Genomic DNA, 16,552 nt, shown 5'->3' with positions numbered 1-16,552 from the left:
TTATGACTATCTGATGAGGAGATGATTCCTTCTTGGTTGTAGCCGGTGAATTCAGTTTTCCTAGCGTTGATGTGTAGGCCTACTTGTTTCGCTGCATTTTCAAGACTGTGCAACAGTGTGGTAGCATGCTCAATGTTGTCAGTGAGAAGGGCAAGATCATCTGCATAGTCGACATCAGTTAAGGTTTGAGCAGGATGTCGACTGCTTCTCCTGGGCTTCAGTGTAAGGCCAAGCTCCTTGATTGTGTCAATGGAGGTTCTTAGTACATAATTGAGACACAGAATAAAAAGAAATGGTGCTAGCGTGTCACCTTGTAACACGCCAGCAGCAATATCAAAAAACTGCATCTCCATCCAGAGAGAGAATTTTTGAGCACCTGCCTTTGTATAACATCATGATGGCTGCGACAGCTTCTTGTGGAAGGCCGTAAGCTAGCATGATTTTTTTTCGTTCTATCACGGTCGATTGAATCAAAGGCCTTTGAAAAATCGACAAGCAAAATTACAGTTGGTAGATTCTTTGCCTTTACACCCTCAATGATTCGCCTCACTGTCAGTATGTGATCAACTGTTGAGCTGTTCTTGCGAAATCCATTCTGATTTTTATGAAGAATGTTGTTGATGGATGGCTGTACTCTGTTTAGCAGCATCTTGTTGTATATCTTTGCTGCTATTGCTGTAAGTGTGATGCCGCGGTAGTTTGTAGGTAGGCTGAGGTCGCCTTTCTTTGGAAAAGGAAGAATGCATCCTTCTCTCCATCGGTTGATTGTTTGCTGATTATAAACTGCATTACAGAGACTCAATTCAATTCAATTTATTGTCATTAAAAACAATGTGCAGGCACATGTTAAAAATGAAATGAGGGCTGTGGCTTCACCAAACAGTGTAAGACAGACACAGACAAACACAGCAAACACAATATACACTCACCGGCCACTTTATTAGGCACACCTGTCCAACTGCTTGTTAACGCAAATTTCTAATCAGCCAATCACATGGCAGCAACTCAATGCATTTAGGCATGTAGACATGGTCAAGACGATCTGCTGCAGTTCAAACCGAGCATCAGAATGGCGAAGAAAGGTGATTTAAGTGACTTTGAACGTGGCATGGTTGTTGGTGCCAGACGGGCTGGTCTGAATATTTCAGAAACTGCTGATCTACTGGGACTTTCACGCACAACCATCTCTAGGGTTTACAGAGAATGGCCCGAAAAAGAGAAAATATCCAGTGAGCGGCAGTTCTGTGGGCGATAATGCCTTGTTGATGCCAGAGGTCAAAGGAGAATGGCCAGACTGGTTCGAGCTGATAGAAAGGCAACAGTAACTCAAATAACCACTCATTACAACCGAGGTATGCAGAAGAGCATCTCTGAACGCACAACACGTCGAACCTTGAGGCAGATGGGCTACAGCAGCAGAAGACCACACCGGGTGCCACTCCTGTCAGCTAAGAACAGGAAACTGAGGCTATAATTCGCACAGGCTCACCAAAATTGGACAAGGGAAGATTGGAAAAACGTTGCCTGGTCTGATGAGTCTCGATTTCTGCTGCGACATTTGGATGGTAGGGTCAGAATTTGGCGTCAACAACATGAAAGCATGGATCCATCCTGCCTTGTATCAACGGTTCAGGCTGGTGGTGGTGGTGTAATGGTGTGGGGGATATTTTCTTGGCACACTTTGGGCCCCTTAGTACCAATTGAGCATCGTGTCAACGCCACAGCCTACCTGAGTATTGTTGCTGACCATGTCCATCCCTTTATGACCACAGTGTTCCCATCTTCTGATGGCTACTTCCAGCAGGATAACGCGCCATGTCATAAAGCTCGAATCATCTCAGACTGGTTTCTTGAACATGACAATGAGTTCACTGTACTCAAATGGCCTCCACAGTCACCAGATCTCAATCCAATAGAGCACCTTTGGGATGTGGTGGACTGGGAGATTCGCATCATGGATGTGCAGCCGACAAATCTGCAGCAACTGCGTGATGCTATCATGTCAATATGGACCAAACTCTCTGAGGAATGTTTCCAGTACCTTGTTGAATCTATGCCACGAAGGATTAAGGCAGTTCTGAAGGCAAAAGGGGGTCCAACCCGGTACTAGCAAGGTGTACCTAATAAAGTGGCCAGTGAGTGTAAGATATACACACATAAAGACCAAAAGCTAAAATAAGTTTAAAAAAAGAGCTGGGGTACAAAATATTTAAAATATCTACAGACATTCAGTGGGTGGCCAGGTTCAGGTGGGCAACAGCTTGTGGCAAGAAGCTGTTTTTGAGCCTGGTAGTGCGGGCTCTGAGGCTCCTGTAGCGCCTCCCAGAGCGCAGGGGGGAGAACAGTCCATGGTTGGGGTGGGTGGGATCTCTGCTGATGCTCAGACCCCTTCGAAGGCAGCGTTTGTGATAAATGTCTTTTATGGCTGGGAGCTGGGTACCAGTGATATGCTGGGCCGCCTTGACAATCCGCTGCAGAGCTTTCTCAGGAGTATATCATTAAAATTGCATGTTTTCCATACTTCTGGTGGAATGTTGTCAAGGCCTGCAGCTTATCTTGACAACATTCCACCAGGAGTATGGTAGGTTAAATATAAAATTTTACATTTGACTATCCATTTCCCTTTGGCAATGTGCCCTCTAATTAGGCCTGCAACTAACGATTATTTTGGTAGTCGACTAATCTGTCGATTATTTTTTCGATTAGTCGACTAATCTAACGATTATTTCTTTCACACCCTCCATCTCTGCTTCCTGAGGGCGCGGATCCTCTTCCGGGCTCCAGTGCATGTTTTACCTCACATGCTTAAGTCTGCACACCTGTGAATGTCGCCCTGTGTCTCTGTCTTAACATAACACGATCCCATAGCGAATTAAAATAATGACTCATGAAACATTTGAATTTGGAACTTGTTTTGGAGCTACTTGTTTAATCAAATGCATCATCAATCATAATGAAAACTAAATAAATACATTAAATAATACAAATGAAAGTCAATGCATTATCAATCATAATAAAAACAAAGTAAATAAATTAAACAATGCAAATTAAAGTGCAAGTCAAAACGTAAAGATAATGTGCAAATAATGTTTTAAAAGTAACTCAAAATAGCAGCCTCTGCCCCAGCACCGCGGTTCTGATGGGGCTGTTAACCTGGTCCAGGAGGGGGACGTGGATCCACTCACTAGGCTCCACCATCTCCAACAGGAGGGGAGGATGAGTCAGATCAGACAGACTTGTAGGTCTTTTGTTTGCTGTGTGTGAGTGAGAGGAGCTGTGTGTGTGTATATGTGTGTCTTACTCTGATCTCATGCAGTTCATAAATGCTTTAAATTGCAGTGCAGGAACGTGAGCATGTCGACGTGCTCTGGAGTGAGGCTGGCTCTCTTCTTTGAGGCGATGTTCCCAGCTGCTGAGAAGAGACACTCAGAGGGAGTAGAAGTAGCTGGAATACACAAAAACGATTTGGCTTGTGATGCAAGGGTTGGATACTTTGCCTCATTCAATTTCCACCAAGACAGGGGACTTTCTGTCTTTGAGAGGGGCTGCTCTCCGAAGTACATCAGCACTTCATTACTGATCGCTTGGTTGCGTGCATCCTGTTCATCATTGGTCTCACTGTCACTGTCTGTTGAGTCACATCCAAGCAGTGAATCGAGAGCTGAAACAGACCTATTTGGAGTTCCCTCAGCTGAGTCTGTGGCATCCTTGTCAGCTGATGCTGCTGTGGCTTCTTCATTCCCACTGGTGTGCTGGTTATTCACAGTACTCCCATCCTTGGACTGTAGGGCCAGAGCTTGTACTTTATTCTGAACAGTAAACCTCTCCTCTGGTGTCAGGAATTTCAGTTTTCGAAATCGTGGGTCTAGTGCAGCTGCAATGATCTGTTTGCTTGGGTCATCATCTGTGATGGTGACCTCTCTTGACCAGCGTGCAGTGGTCTCCTCTGAAGCAGCCGCCTGGAAGGCCTGCACAGGAGCTGTATTATAGGCAGTGTGGGTGGACTTCAAAAGCCCTCTGACTAGTGGAGGCAGGGCGGAGACTGTCACATAGCTTTCACCACTCAAGTAGACAGTGGCACATTCAAAGGCCTGGAGAGCTTTGGCCAGTTCATCTAGCAGGGTCCACTGATCAGCTTTGAGGTCTAGGTATTGTTTCCCTCTCTGTGTTACTGCCGGGTCAGACAGAGTCGCAGTCAGTGGCCATCTCTGTTCCAGCATGCGAGTCACCATATAATAGGTGCTGTTCCACCTGGTAGAGACATCTTGGACAAGTTTGTGTTCCGGGGTCCCCATCTGTTTCTGCTTTGTCTTAAGCTTGCTTGAAGCCAGTTCGCTCCTTTTAAAGTGCTCGACGAGACACCTCGCTGCTCCCAGTGCTTTACTGATCTGAGGGTGTTTCAGTGCACGATTGATCACCAACTGTAAAGTGTGGCCTGCACAGCGGATAGACACCCACCCATGTTTTTCCTGCAAGATGTTTGCAGCCAGTACGACATTGGAGCCATTGTCATGAACAACTGCCACAATCTTGCTTGGAGGGATCTCAAACCTTTCCAGAGCCTGCTCAATCCATGCAGCAATGTTGGGTCCAGTGTGCCGTTCTTCGAGTGGCATGGTTGTAAGGCAGAAGCTAGTGAGCTCCCAGTCATCACTTATAAAGTGACAGGTGATGCCAAGATATGCCTCTGTCGCGACACTGGTCCAGACATCAGTTGTCAGGGCAATCTTGTTCTTGGTTGCTTTAAGAGCATCTTTAACCTTACCAAAAGTAGCTTCATACTTTCCCTCCATAAGCTTAGTAAAATGAGTTCTGGAAGGTAAGGTGTAACCTGGATGGAATGTGGTGACCATCTGCTTAAATCCCCCATCTTCAACCATGGATATTGGTCTCATGTCATTGACGAGCATGTTGAGGATGCTCTCTGTTAAGACTCCAGCCATTTGAGGGGTGCATGAGCCTCTCTTCAGGATGAACTCATCCACACGCCTTTGCTTAGTACTAAAATAGAAAGAGAACAAAACAGAAAGCTGTATTAATTATCATCACAAGTTGTAGGCTATGGTATCAGTTTATCTTAGTGTACTGCCTAATACCAATTAAACCATTTAAATGAATAAATATCTTACAACTGAATTATTGATATGCTCCAACCCAGTCTAACTAGCTAACGCTACGACAAGCTACAGCTGATTAGAGCGCACTGTGAAAGCTAGTTGACTGTCTAGGCTACAGACAGCTCACGTTAGCACCGTGTCGTGTTTTTGCAGACTGCAGATTGACTAGCTAAGTAAGATAGCTAGCTAATGTTAGATGGTGCTAACGTTCCCCGTCTCTGCAGTCTTGCCTGCGCTTTAGCCCAAAAAGTTCAATTTTTTTCAACTGAAAAAAAAGAAACCTAGAGCTCATAGCGTAAGTTACTGCAGAGTCAGTGAATGTTAGAACCCGTTAACATTTAGCTAACGTTAGCAATCTTAACTTAGCTAGTTAATACTCCAGTCTGCAAAAACACGACACTCGGTGATAAATGACGGAGCTAAACAACTCTAAGCTGTAGTGTGCTATGCTGCAAGCTTGGTGCTGTTTAGCTAATGTTACATACAGCTCGTTGGTGGATACGCAGAATCCACATAACTGAAATAGCGTTCGCTTAGCAAGCATCACCCTTGAGACGTTCTGTTTTCCAACATGTAACTTAAGCTAACGTAAACATTACGATACTGTGGCTAACTAGCTAAACTTACCCATGATCCGAAGTAGCAATCATCGTGGCTCCAGGGTGCTTGCGTTTCAAATGCTCGTGCATCGCCGTAGTGCTGCTGTGGAATGCCAATTCGGCTTTGCATATTCTGCATTTAACTGACTTCTTTGGCTTGTCATCTGTGAAATACTCCCAGACTTTTGATAGTCTCGGTCTCGCTGGTTTTTGCTCTTCATTAGCCTCATTCGCTCTCCTTTCCGCCATCGTTCATACGCTTTCTTCTTCTCTTCGTCGTTCATGCAAAATGCAGTTATATCAGACGATGGAAGCGATACTGCCCCCAGCACTTCCTATAGGGCATTGCAGTTACAAATGAACATTTGTGCGGTTTTGAGTTAACGTTACTGGCTCTGATTGTTTTTATACGACGCGTCGAAGCTAAAATTCTGCGTCGACGAGTTTTTATGATCGACGTCGTCGATTATGTCGACTAATCGTTGCAGCCCCATACTTTGTGTAAGTAATGTGTGTGTGTGTGTGTGTGTGTGTATATATATATATATATATAATTTCTTTTTTCCCCCCCACTTTTTCTCCCCAATTGTACTTGGCCAATTACCCCACTCTTCCAAGCCATTGCGGTCGCTGCTCCACCCCCTCTGCTGATCCAGGGAGGGCTGCAGACTACCACATGACTCCGCCGATACATGTGGAGTCGCCCGCCACTTCTTGTCACCTGACAGTGAGTTTTTCCAGGGGAACATAGCGCGTGGGAGGATCATGCTATTCCCCCAGTCCCCCCCGAACAGGCGCTCCGACTGACCAGAGGAGGCCCTAGTGCAGCGACCATGACACATATCCACATCAGGCTTCCCACCCACAGACATGTTATCTCTGACCAAGCCAGAGATAACACGGGGATTCGAACCGGTGAACCCCATGTTGGTAGGCAACGGAGTAGACTGCCATGCTACCCGGATGCCCGTGTATATATATTTCTGTGCATAAACAAGTATTTCAGTAGTAAAATAAAGATTGCATAATGACCATATAGCGGATGTTAAGTGTCACGTCTTTCGCATGGCAAAGCATAACCTAACGGTTGATCATCATCTTTACATTTGACTCGGTACCATAAAAGTACACCTAAACCTGTTGCCTGTAGCTCCTTAGGATCCGGGAGATGGAAAGGAGCCGCAAGCCCAGAGTAACCCCTCCGCTCCCAGGTCTCTCACATGGGCAGGCGATTAGCGCTCACCTCATTTCACCCACTGTCAGCGCGACCGTTAACAAGAGGCTTCAGTGTGTAAAGCATGTCGGCATTGTCATCGCTCAGTTCTCAATCCTGGCCCATCTCACAATACAGCATACACACCTGCCATTTCTAACTCAGTGACTCTGTTTCTGCTGTTACGTCGCCAGAGGTTTTTAATGTTGGGGGGATTTTTTTTTTTCATTTAGTTTTCTTTCTTTTTTCTTCTTTTTTTTTGTTTTTTGAAGTAGAGTTCATCACCCTTAAAAACTAATTGGATTTCTGAGCAGAAGTGTTATCTAACACATCTACAGTACGCTCCTGGGCCAACACTAGTCCCGATATGGCTCTTTTTTTTTTACATTTTGTTTTTACTCGTGGTCCCCAGCCACCCTCTTTCAAAGCCTCTTACAAAGGCCACATTCAATAGAACTAAACACTGCGCCCGGGTCAGACAACAGTCTTTGAAAGCAAATGGTTTTGGCCTCAGGCCTGACAGGGTGCAGCTAACCGATGTCGAACAAGACCTCAAACACATCAGAACATTTTTAACAGTGAGTGCCATAAAGTTGTCGAGTTAACATTGCTGCAAGGGCTGTATTGAAAAGGTATGGTGTCATAGTACATGTGAGCACACACAAAACAAAGACAAGGTACCTTCAATACTGTATGGTGCAACACACACACACATACAGCCCTTCCCCCTGAGAAGTGGTGTCACCCAACCATCTCAGAGTTAAACAGCCGGTGACCGAAGCAGCGCTCCATTCCGGTTGGTTGTCCGCCACTGTAAGAGCCCATTGGAGGATGCTGGCGTTGGGGCTGAGTCTAAATTGGTGTCGAGCCAAGGAATGCATGTTTGTCTAAAGCCCATTGTACATTTCAGAGACCTGTGCATACATTAGATTTCATCTAATGTTATGATTGAAATGTATACATAGGAAATTATGAAATTATCATTTTTTTTGGTTCAAAAAGTATAACACTGTTTTCTTGCACTCTTTCCCTCCTCTGTATCTTTCTATCTTTGTATGTCCTTCCTTCTTTCCTTCCTTCCTCTCATTGCAGATGCAAATTTCTCAGTCTAACTGAAACACCTGAGAATTACACCGTCGTCCTTGATGAAGAAGGATTCAAAGGTAACAAACATACACACCTTACGCCATTAATCAGTTTGGGGCCCTTCCGCCCCCATATGGCCTTAATGAAAACATTGGCTGTGTTCGAATGCTCCTTCCCTCCCTCCTCCCTTGTTTCCTTCTCCTCTTGCGGACCTAACCTTGCAGCATGGTTAGGTAACAGCCTGTACAGAAATCAAGGAAAAACAGTTTGCCTTGACAAGGGACGGGCGTGAGTGCTCAGTACTCATTCAGAACCACAGTATCTGAAAATATTCGGTGTCCTTGCACTAAAATATTAGAGGCAGATTTTAATTAGATTCGTCTTCTTTCAGCTTCTTCCCTGCTTCTCGGGGGTCACCACAGCGATTTTATTGTTTCCATTAGTACTCATTAGTACTCTGTAAAATTGGTACTGATTTTAATTAGATTATTGAGAAATAAATAAATATGAATAAATTCAAGATTTTAACACTATTTTTACCACTTTTTTTATATAAAATTGTTAAATGGGTCAAATTAATTTAAATAGGACTGTTAATAGCTGCAATTCTGGCACATCATGCCTCTCTCACACGGCGGGGACTGCTGAGCGGAGTGAGGTTTGACAATATTGTAAACAAACAACTATTAGAGCAACCATTCATTGCATGGTATGCCTTATCAGACTAAACAGTCATAAACCCGTCACGTCTATGGTTAATCATACGCGAGTCAGGCATAAAGACAAAACACGACAATGAAAAGCAATCTCCCGTCACGCCGTTTCCCTGCACCATGCGGCGTCACAGTGAGCCACTGCAGTGGAGCAGATTACCCAGCTTATAGTTAATACAGTTATGTTGGGCATGCATTAAACAAAAAGCCGTTAGTGTTGAATAAAATAGTCAGACTCACCTGTGGTGGGTGTAGCTAATTTGCTCACATATATATATATATGGGCATCACTATGCCCTGAAGAAGGCCCGAGCCGCTACGCGTGGGCATTTTTAGGTCCTTTTTGGATATGTCCAAGTTCCAATAAAGACATTTTAACTACACGGAGTGCCTTGGTCAGAGAGATTTGTTCTCTTTTACTCATCTGAAACTACTAACCTTGGACCAAAGAGCACCCAAAAAATTTTTTTTTTTTAATTACTTAACTACAGAGAGGACTGAGCACGCCACTGACTCCAAACACAAAAAGCCGTTAGTGTTGAATAAAATAGTCAGACTCACCTGTGGTGGGTGTAGCTAATTTGCTCACATATATATATATATATATATATATATATATATATATATATATATATATATATATATATATGGGCATCAGCTGAGGTAGCGAATGGTCGTTTTCTAATTTTATGTGAGTACAGGGAAATCAAATGCGCATCCCGAGACTTGGCGCCTCACTTACACAACATGGAAGTCAACGGGGAATGAGACCAGTAACTTACCTATCGTTGCTTTTAGCCACGTGTTTTTTTTTTCTTCCTTTTTTTTAACCCCCTGTGTTGTGATGCACTTGTGGACTAAATGGCTTTGTGTTTCAGAGCCTTGTAAACGTAAAAGGGACTCGGATCGAAACCGTTTTAACGCCGCATGCAAGCCCTCTTACCCACGTCCATCATTTCTAAATGCAAACTTGCTTGGCGAAGAAAAAAAAACCAAAACCCAAAATTCAGCTTTAATTTGGAGCTCAGGTGGTAGTGAGCTGGTTTTTGTGAGGTGTTTGGTGATCCAGCATACACCGACACACGCGTCCAGGATACTGGTGCTGGTGACAAATTACCATAGAGTAATTTCCTAGAAACAAAAATCCCTGGCAGGCCACTCTTCAGATACCTGACATTGGGGGACCGGATGGAGGATCAGAAGGGGAAGACTTGTCAGAGCTTTAAAGGTCACATTAAGCAAGACAACTTCTTAAGTATCTATTTTGAATGGGAATGCACACACACACACACACACACACACACACACACACACACACACACCCTGTCACCCCATTTATATCTGGGCCTTTTTATACTTAGATGTAGCTATTAAAAGTCATACATTGCCTCCAGGTTGTTTTGCCCCCCCTCCCTCCCTCTCTCTCTCTCTCTCTCTCTCTCTCTCTCTCTCTCTCTCTCTCTCTCTCTCTCTCTCTCTCTCTCTCCCTCTCCTTCCTTCTGTCTTTGTGTCTATTTTAAGAGGTGAACAGTAGAGCAGAGAAGCCACCAAGAGGCTGCCTCTGACAAATTATGCCAACCATAACAGCGGCCCTTTGAAGACAGAGAATATGAAAAGAAAAGGAGGAGGGGGAAGGAGAAGGGGGGGGAGGAGACGTTTCACAGCGGGGAGCAGGTGCTGTTTGAAGGTGTAGATGAATGTTAGCTTAAAAAATCTCTGTATTTGTATTATTTCTTTCCCTGCTAAAAAGTTCTGTAGCTGCTCTTAAACTCTGCACAGGGCTTTAATTGGAAATGGGTCTTTAAGATGCAGGGGTGAAAATAATTACCCCCCCTCCCCCCTTTTGACTTCCCACTCAAGTTCCCTGCTGGGCAGGAAAGTGTTTTAGATGTGAGGAGGATATGCGCCAGAAATGGGGAATGTGTGGTGTCACTTGACCTGCTGTTTTCCTGACCTTGGGGAAGGTTGCTTTGCAGCCACCACCACCACCACCACCCCCCTCCCCAGTTCACGAGTCCAGAATTCCTTTTCCGTCTGTCCTCTCCTTGCTTACTTCCGGGTTGGGGAGTGAGGTTATCCTGTCTGTCCATTTTGGCTGAGAGACAGACCCAGTTGGTGTGGTCTGTTCTGTCATGTCTGCCCATCCTGTGTGAGGCGATATGGCCAAGCCTGAGGGATGACCCTGTTTGAAAGTTTGACCTCCCTTGCATAACTCCAACCAGGACCCGTGTGTGTGTGTGTGTGTGTGTGTGTGTGTGTGTGTGTGTGTGTGTGTTTATCTGTTTGTGTATGTGCATGTGTGTGGACCTGCTCCTGCCTGAATGTATGCATGAGTATCAGTTGATTTTATATGGCCGTGCATGCTGTGGTCTACACCTCTCCGGGTTTGAGACTCACCTAGCTGCACAGTGTAATCAACTGGGTCATATACAGCCTCTCTACAACTTGCATTAGAGGACAGGAAGTGGGCTGGGGAAGGTGAGAGGTAGTTCGGTCAACAAGCACTAAGGAGCGAATTTTCAAGAGTAATTAAGAGAAATAGTATGTAGTCGTAGTATATTGGCTACATGTTGGAGACATAAACTCAAACTAAACTTATATATATTGTCATTCTAAAACATTTGCTCATTGTAACCTATGTTAATTAATATTTCAAACCGAACTTTCCGAGATTTGCATCTGCAAATTAATTCCCATCTTTGTGAATGTTTCCTTTTACCAGTAATTGTACAACTGTATAACTGCACAAGTGGAAGGTTCTAGCTTTTCTTTTCTCACGTTTTTTTTTTCCCCGAATTGTATCCGGCCAATTACCCCACTCTTCCGAGCCGTCCTGGTCGCTGCTCCGCCCCCTCTGCTGATCCGGGGAGGGCTGCAGACTACCACATGCCTCCTCCGATCCACGTGGAGTCACCAGCCGCTTCTTTTCACCTGACAGTGACGAGTTTCGCCAGGGGGACATAGCACGTGAGAGGATCACACTATTCCCCCCAGTCCCCCCCCCCCCCCCCCCAACAGCTGCCCCGAGCGACCAGAGGAGGCACTAGTGCAGTGACCAAGACACATATCCACATCCGGCTTCCCACCCACAGACACAGCGAATTGTATCTGTAGGGACGCCCGACCAGGCCGGTCGCCTCTTCCTTTTTAAGAACTCGTGTATTTTGATTTGGTCAGAGCAAACTTTAAATGTTTAATGTGTAATTGCCACCTGAATGCTGACCTCTGCTGTTAAACAACATGACTTGCACAACAAACCCAAAACAGAAAACAGAAAATGGCTTGACCCCTGCACAAGCAGCACGATGAGAACGTTTAAATAGAGATGAAGCGGGCACGTTCACAGACAGCCGCCATTTCCAAACATCAGTAGATCGCCGCATTTGCGCCATCGTGTAACCAAGCGTTACGGTGCGCCTGTACTTATTAAAGTGAGAAAATAACAACACAGACTTGCCGAAGACTGAACCAGGGCGGCGTGTTTTTATTGCTCACATTACACCTTCTACGTTGTTCATCCCCCCCCGCATACAGATACACCTCTTCTGCTTATACCCTTCACAATAAGAGCCCCTGAACATATAAACTGCATGACCGAACTTAAAATCACTCTGAGCGTTACACTTAGAGATAACTCGATAAAATAACTTATAGTAGTTTGCCTAGAAACTATATTTTAACTAATAATTTATTATATATATATAACATATATTATATATAATATTTTTATATTAATAAAATAATAATGTATTAATATTAATTAAATGTATTATATATAAATATAAATAAATGAATATATGTATATATATATAATAAATTAAAGAAAAAAATAAGAATAAAATAAAAATATATAATATACTAATAATACAGAAATAAATAAATAATAATTGCCCTTGGGTATGAATGTGTGTGTGTGTGTGTGTGTGTGTGTGTGTGTATGTCGGCCCTGTGTGATAGCCTGGCAGCCTGTCCAGGGTGTCTCCTCACCTGCCACCCAATGACTGCTGGGATAGGCTCCAGCATCCCCACGACCCTGGGAGCAGGATAAGCGGTTCGGATAATGGATGGAATGGACAATAGTTTGCAGGGGTCCTCAGGTGCAACCACGGTCTTCTGTTGAAGTCTACTTAGGCCTGGGCAATCAAACAATAGCGATATGTACCGGCGATAGACACTTCATCAATAGCAATGAGAAAATAGTTCGATAACTTAACTGCATTAGATGCAAACCGCCATGAAAGCACATAACGAATACGCATGCTCCCTCCTTGGCTCATAAACAGCCTATCATATCCCTTGATAATGGAGCGTGATACGAATGACATGCAAACAGCCAATCATTTAACAGGTGTGCTGCTCGGTTGCACCATCGACGTGTGACACAACAACAGAAATGGCGTGGAGTGAGAAAAGGAGTGCAGGCGGTGAGGAAATTGATTTTTTTTTAAGTCTGACCGTTAACACCGTGGTGGTTAAATTCAAAATAGTGGTTAAACGTGACCTTTTTTTCTCCTGGTCTTTAAAGGGTTATAGGTAATTTAAAATTATCGATAATGATTGGTATCGACTGAAATGAAACTTTTTCCATCCATTATCCGAACCACTTATCCTGCTCTCAGGGTTGCGGGGATGCTGGAGCCTAACCCCGCAGTCACTGTAGCAGCAGGTGGGAGACACTGGACAGGCCGCCAGACCATCACACAGCCCCCCCGCCCACACACACAAACACACACATGTGTACATGTCTTTGGACTGTGGGAGGAAACCGGAGCACCCGGAGGAAACCCACGCAGACGCGAGGAACTTTTTATTGTGTTAAATTAGTCATGTTGCTTCAGGAAATGCTTCAGGAAAAAGGGAACATTGCACCTTTTTAATCATCTCTCAATGGCAGTTGGAGGCTGGCGGAGCACAGGAGGATGATGAAGATGACAATAGCTCGAATACAGATCATAGGAAGATGATGCATTGCATGAAAGGATAACATAAATAGACAAAAATTAAGGCACAGTATCAGTAACGGATGCACATACATTATTTGCTGTTCGGTTCTGTATTGGAACCCAAAATACTTTTCTGCTCTAGTACTAAAGTATAATATCAATCAATCAAGTTGCATTTTACATAGCGCTTTTCTAGCTGCAACAGCCACTCAAAGCACTTATGATTCGTTATAGTCATCATTGACTATGTGTGATCTCTGATCCACTGCCCCCCAAACCCCGCCTAGAGCTCCAGTCCTCAGAGCACCTCCAAGTGGAGAGCTCAGTCTGGCTGCCACTCAACGTGGTCTCCAACGGCAACGCCTCTAGCAGCTCCCAGGCGGTAGGCGTGACCAAGATCGCCAAGTCTGTCATCGCTCCGTTGGCCCAGCAGCACGTGTCCGTCTTCATGCTCTCCACCTATCAGACGGACTTTATCCTGGTAAGTCCCGCCTTTTTCTCAAATGAACCAGTCCAGTCTGATAATATAATCAGAATCAGAATCAGAATATAGGCATTGTTGTTGTATTCAGTACCCACAAGTTCAAATTGAGGTTACATTATCACAAAATAGTCCCTTTGTTTTCTGTTTTCTCACCCACAAATGTGAAGCGCAATGTTGCACGCTACATTTCCAAGTCCTGCTTGAACTGTGTTTCACAATGAGGCTTTTGACAGACTGTGCTCGCAAACACAAGTTGTATTTTGTCTACTCACCACTTTAACAAGTAAGGCATTAATACCCTGTGGAGCCAAGGGTGCTAAAAGCTGGTTGATGGATGACAAGAGAAAGTGTTAAGTGGACATAAATGGTCAAAACCTTCATAAGGAGTTCTGTCAGCATGTGTGTTAATAGCTGACTTGCAGGATGACTTATGAAAATGGATGTCCCCTAAAACTCGAGCCAGTGATGCTGTGGCTTGAAACATAGTTATAAACCATATTAGTATTTGTTAGAGAAAGATCAATAATACACATTGACCTGGGCGTCCGGGTGGCGTAGTGGTCTATTCCGTTGACTACCAACACGGAGATTGTCGGTTCGAATCCCCGTGTTGTCTCCGGCTTGGTTGAGCGTTCCTACAGACACAATTGGCCGTGTCTGCAGGTGGGAAGCCAGCCGGATGTGGGTATGTGTCCTGGTCACTACACTAGCACCTCCTCTGGTCAGTCAGGGTGCCTGTTCAGGGGGGAGGTGGAATAGGGGGGAATAGCGTGATCCTCCCACGTGCTATGTCCCCCTGGTGAAATTCCTCACTGTCAGGTGAAAGGCGGCTGGTGACTCCACATGTATCTGAGGAGACATGTGGTAGTCTGCAGCCCTCCCCGAATCAGCAGAGGGGGTGAAGCAGTGACCGGGACGGCTCGGAAGACTGGGGTAATTGGCCAAGTACAAACAGGAGAAAAAGGGGGAAAAAATAAAAATATTAATAATAATACATGTTGACCTTGCACGACAATAACTCAGTCCTCAAACATTTGCTTCAGAGATTCCTAGATCTTTTGCATCAGAAACATCTTCCTGGCCATATTTATATCATACTATTTTATCCCATAGGTGAGAGAGAAAGACCTGTCGATAGTCATCACAACCCTGGAGGAGGAGTTTAACATCTACCGAGAGGTCGAAGGGGAGTCTGTCCCCCTACAGAGTCAGGATGTGCACAACGGCCTTCAGAAGAACGGCAAAGAAGGTACCGGAACATTTTCCATTTTGAGTTGAACTCATTTGCTACTCTGGCATTGACAGATTGCGTCATAGTGAAGAGACACACGGGAAAGTATGTGTTAAAAACGTCTTGTTTTCGACAAGAACAACCAGTTGTGCAAGAAAACCTGATGCGTTTCAAGTGAGCGTGGGCCAGGGTTCGCTGACTTAACTGAATATTTTATGTGTCAGCTGGACATTTGTGCATGATCGCAAACAGCTCGGGAAGGTAAAGGAGGGCAGACACAGGCGCATGGACTGACTCATTGTGTCCTTTGCAGGATGTACTGTGTGATGTGTCATCACTTAGGGCCCACACATGCTGTTGTAGGGACAGATTGGCAAGTCGGAGGACTTGAATTCATTGCCGTCTCTAGCAAACAGCAGACGTGCCAGCCGCCGCCAGCCAAATGTGAAGGGCTCTGTATTTAGCATGGCTCTGCAAAACCAGCAAACACCTTTTCCCCACAGAATATGAGTGCGTATGAGCGTTGGCTTCTGGGAATTGAACAGTGTCCTGACAGTTCCCAGTTCATCCAGTTACGTCAACTAGAGACTAGACCGCTGGCAGTGTGGGGGTTTTATATTGAAATGAATAGGAGCGTTCTTCTTGATTTGTGTTAAGCAGCTTCGGTTTGTGGCATTTGATGTCACACTCAGCGGTGTTTTCTCCCATTAACGTTTTCATATTTTCGTGTACCACAAAGTGATGCCGTCACACAGTTATATAGAAAAGCTTTTTTTTTTGTTTTTTGTAATATGTTGTTTTTTGTTTTCTTTTTGTTTTTTTAAAGCTGAAAATACATGTTTCTTTGCTGATAAATCTTTCATCTGGGTCACGGTATCGGGTTACATAATATAAGCCGGCGTCCTTACCTTACGTGTACCGCTGTTGAAATGTTTTGATAGGGTCACACAAACACTGGTGCAGCGGCGAACATGTAGCTACGTGTCGGGAACAACTCCAGCGGGGGAAAAGGTTGAAACGTGACGCCGGCGTGGCAGCGCTTCTGTTGGACGGACCGTCGTAACTCCATTTATTGAGCAGTGGGCAGCTGCAGCACCCGGGGACCGACTACCGTTCTTCTTTCCGTTGCCTTGCTCAGGGGCACAGACAGGAGAATTAACCCTAAT

At 44.7% G+C, this 16,552-nt stretch overlaps 1 protein-coding gene across 1 annotated transcript in view; it reads left to right on the top strand.

Moving 5' to 3' along the window:
- Positions 1 to 16,552, top strand: part of castor1 (cytosolic arginine sensor for mTORC1 subunit 1) — a 79,344-nt gene that overhangs the window by 25,252 nt on the left and 37,540 nt on the right. Inside the window, exons 2-4 of the mRNA XM_056281141.1 lie at positions 8,022 to 8,092; positions 13,959 to 14,152; positions 15,269 to 15,404. Coding sequence (XP_056137116.1) covers positions 8,022 to 8,092; positions 13,959 to 14,152; positions 15,269 to 15,404 — 401 coding nt within the window. The remainder of the gene's footprint in view (positions 1 to 8,021; positions 8,093 to 13,958; positions 14,153 to 15,268; positions 15,405 to 16,552) is intronic.

The sequence above is a fragment of the Lampris incognitus genome, chromosome 1 (genome assembly GCF_029633865.1).
Source record: "Lampris incognitus isolate fLamInc1 chromosome 1, fLamInc1.hap2, whole genome shotgun sequence".
NCBI lineage: Eukaryota > Metazoa > Chordata > Actinopteri > Lampriformes > Lampridae > Lampris > Lampris incognitus.
The sequence above is the reverse complement of the archived record's forward strand: the minus strand, read 5'-3'. Positions and strand labels throughout refer to the sequence as shown.